Source organism: Pholis gunnellus, assembly GCF_910591455.1.
Source record: "Pholis gunnellus genome assembly, chromosome: 6".
Classification (NCBI taxonomy): Eukaryota; Metazoa; Chordata; class Actinopteri; order Perciformes; family Pholidae; genus Pholis; species Pholis gunnellus.
In genome coordinates this window covers 28772123-28778838 of record NC_136532.1, presented here as the reverse complement: position 1 = coordinate 28778838, position 6716 = coordinate 28772123, and the positions used below count along the sequence as shown (strand labels likewise).

The 6716-nt window shown below is 42.3% G+C and overlaps 1 protein-coding gene across 1 annotated transcript in view; it reads right to left on the bottom strand.

Annotated features, from left to right (window-relative positions):
* Positions 1-3154: 3154 nt before the first annotated feature.
* The window catches only part of LOC306696820 (noelin-like), a gene marked incomplete at both ends in the record, with an annotated part of 9952 nt that continues 6390 nt past the window's right edge, over positions 3155-6716 (bottom strand). Inside the window, 3 exons of the mRNA XM_079160527.1 lie at positions 3155-3817; positions 4344-4450; positions 5163-5382. Of these exons, the coding sequence (XP_079016653.1) occupies positions 3155-3817; positions 4344-4450; positions 5163-5382 (990 nt within the window). The remainder of the gene's footprint in view (positions 3818-4343; positions 4451-5162; positions 5383-6716) is intronic.

The window sequence follows — 6716 nt, the reverse complement described above, 5'->3', positions numbered from 1 at the left end:
CCACCTACTCGCCGTCCACCAGGAACCTGTCAAATCAACTCAGAATTAATTTCAATACACATATTAAGGGGTCTCTCACTCTACAAAACCACAGCATCATCCCAGCATTTAGAAGGAACAAAAATATACAAGACTTTCTAGTTAAAGCCAAAATACAACCACTCTCACAACCAAGGCCCAAAATACAAAAGGAATATTTTAAACACAGAGAGTGGCTTATAAACAACAATACAGGAGCAATATTTAAAACCTTAACCCGTGGAGACCCTCATACAAAAAACTGTGTATACAATATTTCATGCAAACAGTGCAATATACAATATGTTGGCGAAACTGGGAATATGCTCTCCACACGCTTTGCCCAGCATAAATATAACATCACCAGGAGGAAGAATATGGCCACACCTTTGGTCAAACACTTTCTCATGCATGGACTGGCAGCACTCAGCACCACAGTTTTAGAGTGCAATGAGATGTGGACCACAGCCCAGAGAAGATCTGCCGAGAGACGATGGATTGCCAAACTCGGCACCAAGGAACCGCAGGGCCTGAATGAACGTTGAGGGCCTCGGAGCTGAGCTCAGTGATGGACAGTACACCGGGGGGCCGGGCTGTTTTTACAGCACGGTCCTCCAAAACCCTAACCCAACCCTAACCCTAACCCTAACCCTCTAACCCTAACCCTAACCCTCTAACCCTAACCCTAACCCTCTAACCCTAACCCTAACCCCTAACCCTAACCCTAAACCCTAACCCTAACCCTAACCCCTAACCCTCTAACCCTAACCCTAACCCTAACCCCAAACCTAACCCTAACCCTAACCCCAACCCCAACCCCAACCCCAACCCTAACCCTAACCCTAACCCTAACCCCTAACCCTAACCCTAACCCTCTAACCCTAACCCTAACCCTAACCCTAACCCATACTTACCTCATCTTCCGCTCATCACCACCTACTCGCCGTCCACCAGGAACCTGTCAAATCAACTTAGAATTCATTTCAATACACAGATTAAGGGGTCTCTCACTCTACAAAACCACAGCATCATCCCAGCATTCAGAAGGAACAAAAATATACAAGACTCTCTAGTTAAAGCCAAAATACAACCACTCTCACAACCAAGGCCCAAAATACAAAAGGAATATTTCAAACACAGAGAGTGGCTTCTAAACAACAATACAGGAGCAATATTTAAAACTTTAACCCGTGGAGACCCTCATACAAAAAACTGTGTATATAATATTTCATGCAAACAGTGCAACATACAATATGTTGGGGAAACTGGGAATATGCTCTCCACACGCTTTGCCCAGCATAACTATAATATCACCAGGAGGAAGAATATGGCCACACCTTTGGTCAAACACTTCCTCATACATGGACTGGCAGCACTCAGCACCACAGTTTTAGAGTGCAATGAGATGTGGACCACAGCCCAGAGAAGATCTGCCGAGAGACGATGGATTGCCAAACTTGGCACCAAGGAACCGCAGGGCCTGAATGAACATTGAGGGCCTCGGAGCTGAGCTCAGCGATGGACAGTACACCGGGGGGCCGGGCTGTTTTCACAGCACGGTCCTCCAAAACCCTAACCCAACCCTAACCCTAACCCTTACCCTAACCCTAACCCTTACCCTAACCCTAAACCCTAACCCTAACCCCTAACCCTAACTCCTAACCCTAACCCCTAACCCTAACGAGTGATGACATGTTTTTTGTGTATTAATTCTCTCCATATTTCCCACCAACATTCTGCTTCTCTCAAACACAACCAGCAGGCTTTAAGGTGTGTGTGAAGTGGAGCCTCTTTATTTTATTTTTGTTAAAAACAAATACAAGCATTACATCGTGGTTGGGTGATAAAATCCAAAACAGTTCACATGTTAAGGCTAGTGGATACCAACACAGAGTAATCCATTTACATTTCCTTTACATGCAACTTCTTTGTGAAAACAATCATCTCTCTAGTTGATTCCACATAAAGAAGCATCAGGCCTTTGTGTTGACCATTGAGAACAGAAAGTTGTGCATTGCCAGGAATCCACAAGGTTTTACAAATCTGAACTCTTATGTGTGGATCCTGCACACAGTTTTTAAATAAGACTCACAAAATGTCTCCTGTAGCTGTGCCTACGGTGTAGAATTGTGATATAATCTGAATTGTAAGTCGCTTTGGATAAAAGCGTCTGCTAAATGACTGTAATGTAATGTAATGTAGTTGCTGATTAAATATCATGACACCAAACACACCAACAGCAGCGTGTAGAATGATCTTCTGGCTTCAGCTCAGTGATCTCACAGGACTTCATCTCCCATAATGCTTTGAGTGAGATGTGATTTCACATGAAAAGGTGAACAGAAAGATGTCGGGGTAGCCCTACTCGATTTAAAAACAGGGAATTATTGGAAAAGACATTTATCGCTGTATAATACTCAATAGTAAGAAAAGACGTTACAAGTATTATTACTTCAGAGTAACAATAGTAGGTCTGAATATAAAGTATCATCATCTTCAGTATCCACAATGAAATGATTTCAACATTTCACTGTTTTTGTGAAAGATAATTTCTCATTTCTTTGTGATCAGTGTTTACTTTTCAAAAACGTTTGTGTCAAATACTTTGGTCATTAACCAAAAGAACAGGTGACCAAAAAATGTGTTCATTTAATGAAAGAACTAAGACCTAAGATAAAAGTTAACAGTCCAACACTTTGGAGATGCTCCAGTACAAAGACAGGACAAGTTTAGCTTAGCTTAGCACAAAGACTGGAAGCAAAGGGAAACTACTCGCACAAATCTGAGGCCTTCTGAGTTCCATGTTGTTACATTTTACAGGTGTAAAATGTAAATATCAAATGGAAACACTGGTTTTAGCAACATTAACTGTTAAACTATTTCTTGGTGAACCATCCCAAACGTCCTGAGCTCTGAGTGCAGGTGTTGCTTTGAACTCAACAGTAAAATAAATCAGTTGATTACAGGACGGACTGGTTCACTAAAAACATGCAACAGTCACCTGATTTCCATTGAAGGAACAGTTTATGCTAAGCTAGGCTAATATAGCTGGGGACACCGATCTGATCCTCTGATTCTGAGTGTTTCTCTAAAGCGTGTCTTTATCCCGTGATGCTCCTCCACCGGTACGTTCATGCTACTGTATAATGTGGTACAGAGTCACATTGTAAAGGACTTGGTGGCCGTTGTTCCAGGCGTACAGCGCTCTGTCTCGGGGGTTGTAGTCCAGCATGGACAGGTGGCTGTATTTATTGGTCAGAGGAATGTCGATGTACTCGTAGGTGGAGGAGTTGGTGGAGTAAGCGTAGTACACTTTTGTTCCACCCGAGTAGCCGTTAGTAACGTACAGGGTTCCACAGATCATGAATGCCTCGCCGGCGCTGCGTTTCGGGTGGTTGGTGATCCAGCTGCGGATGATCTGCAGAGTGTTTGGGTTTAACTGGCTGAGGACAATGTTTCCAGCATTCTGATTGGTGGCGTAGACGGCCCAGAGCCCGCCCTCGTCCACCATGAGGTCGATGTCCGAGTGCCCCCCCCACGAGTAATGGTACATATTGTTGTAGCCGGCGAAATCCAGCTGCCGGGACCGGCTGATGAGCGACGTGCTGAAGTCGAACTTGATGATGGTGTGACTCTGAAACTTGTTGAAGTAAATGGATCCGTTGTAAACCACCTGACCAGTTCCAGACCAGGGGTGAGGCAGGCGATGAGAGGTGAAGTTATCTGCCGTCATGAAGTCGCTCATCGACTGATACTCCCTAACAAAGCGGTTATTATGGTAACCATCCATGTACCACACCTAGAGAGGAAGAAACACAAATACTCAAAAAATGTGTAGAGTTGTGTTTTGTATCAATGTGATGACACGAGACTGTGTTCCATAAACAATACAAATGAGATATTTATATACATATTCTTATATATACTTAGATATTTATATATTTCATTATAATAAACACTGTAGACTCAGCTAAAGTTAAACTCTTCAGAGGGAGATCCAGGACTTTTTACAATCCAGAGGAATTAATTACTGAAATAATAATGAGCATTATAATACATATATACATTGTATAATCAGCATCTATCTCCTCCATACAGAAGTTTTAGTCTAAAACCACTGGATCCTACTTTTCCCATAATGCACCTGGATAGAGTCTTTCATTACAAAGTCCTGTACATATTACAAAGTACATATGTCAAAACTCTACGGAGTGAAATGTATCTCTAAAAGATCACAAGTGTTTATTCTGTGTATGAATCCAGATGTTTACAGAGATTTAGATTATTATTATTATTATGAACTATTATTGTGTTTGTTGACTTACTCTCGTGTCTCCAGCAGGAGCGAGCGGGTCGGTCATCCACGAGCCGAACCTCGATCCAGACGTCTTGATGGTGATTGGCTCAGAGATCCCTGTCAGCTTCCCACAGGCTGAAAATAATGATGTCATCAATAATGGACAAAACAGGAACAAGAAGGTACAAGGTGGACAAAATAACAGGAACAAGAAGGTACAAGGTGGACAAAATAACAGGAACAAGAAGGTACAGGGTGGACAAAATAACAGGAACAAGAAGGCACAGGGTGGACAAAATAACAGGAACAAGAAGGTACAAGGTGGACAAAATAACAGGGACAAGAAGGTACAGGGTGGACAAAATAACAGGAACAAGAAGGTACAGGGTGGACAAAATAACAGGGACAAGAAGGTACAGGGAGGACAAAATAACAGGAACAAGAAGGTACAAGGTGGACAAAATAACAGGAACAAGAAGGAACAAGGTGGACAAAATAACAGGGACAAGAAGGTACAGGGAGGACAAAATAACAGGAACAAGAAGGCACAGGGTGGACAAAATAACAGAGACAAGAAGGTACAACGTGGACAAAATAACAGGAACAAGAAGGTACAAGGTGGACAAAATAACAGGAACAAGAAGGTACAGGGTGGACAAAATAATGAAATACTGTTGACAGTTTTCTGAGAGACTGCCATCTACTTCAGAAATATATTCTATGATTGTGAGAACATGTCGAATGTTCAATGGGACCCTGTTATCTGTTTGCTTCTGTGTTCTGTAATATTCTGTGTTTAACGTCTTCACTTTCCCAGCGTCTGTTTAATCCTCTGTTGGTTACTCACCCAGCCTCTGCATGCAGGCCCTAAGCCGGTCCTCCAGGTCCATCACTCGACTGTGGAGCTCCTGGTAGTCCAGACCTCCCAGTTGTTCCTGCAGTGATCCCAGCAGCTCGGTCACATTGGCCACCTCCTCCTTAAACTGTCGGACCAGCAGAGCGTCCTCCTTGTAGGCCTCCAGGACCAAGATCAGAGGACGCAACTCCTCCATCTTTGCTTTGATGGACTGATAAACAGACAGCAGAGATCAATAACCGTCCAGACATTTAAAGAAGTCCACATTCAACTGAAGGTGGTCCGTGCACCACGACTCAATTTAATGTGTGCGACACTCTAAAATTGTGTGACCACTTTTGTGTTCTTCTAATTTAGTTTTTCGTATCTTTGAGAAGATGAAGCAGCAAACAGGCTTAAACATCCGCCCGGAAATATCCTTCAAGGTATCCAGGACGTCATTGAATCCTGCTCATGTTCAAATGTTCAGGACCCTTTAAATTCTACGAGGACTGAGTCATTCCTTTAGATTTTCATGGATGCCTGTGAGTTTACTCAGCACACAGGATAATATGCTCGTGAACTCTCAGTCATTTCACCTCAGCAGTCCGTCATCAGCTGTTTCTGAACAAATGTGAGGCCGGAAATTTATAATCAAGTTGCTGAATATTCACTCATAAGGCCTAATTATAGAGATTTTTCTAGTTTTCATCATGTTCATCAACCTTTTAAAAGCACTGAGGCAAAGTCAGAGAGAGACAGAATCATAAACCTCTTCGTGAATTGAGGGTTTATTCACAGTGGAAAGATGAACCAAGATGATTTTGATGAGTTTCATTTTGTTTTTCAAAGGAGTCTGGTAGCTTTAAAAAGAGCATATTGATTGTATGTTTATTAAATTAGTTAATTTTAAAGATTTTTTTAATTGGTCTACATATTTTGAATCTATGGTTTTGAGGAACGCAAAATCAATATTCTTATTAGAAATTGTAATGTGTGGAATTATTCTAAATTAATCTAATTTTAAAATAAATACCACATTCATTTTTTCTGCATACCGGCTCTCTCTCTAGACTGGAGTCTAGGAGTCTTGTCCTAAGGATGCATCCTCCGAAGGAAGCATCCTTGACTTTGAGAAACAGACGAACTTCTTCTTTGCTGCTTCACTTTAATAGTATTTAACCGATGTCTCTACTGTTGCTGACGTCCCGATTCTTGGACTCATAAGACATTTAAAATACTGAGGTTTGGAGAATCAACATGGAGAGGGTGATAGCATAGCATGAGCAGCACGTTAGAAGAGCAGCAAGTTAGCATGAGCAGCATGTTAGCAGAGCAGCAAGTTAGCATGAGTAGCATGTTAGCAGAGCAGCAAGTTAGCATGAGTAGCATGTTAGCAGAGCAGCAAGTTAGCATGAGCAGCATGTTAGCAGAGCAGCAAGTTAGCATGAGTAGCATGTTAGCAGAGCAGCAAGTTAGCATGAGCAGCATGTTAGCAGAGCAGCAAGTTAGCATAAGCAGCACGTTAGCAGAGCAGCACGTTAGCATGAGCAGCATGTTAGCAGA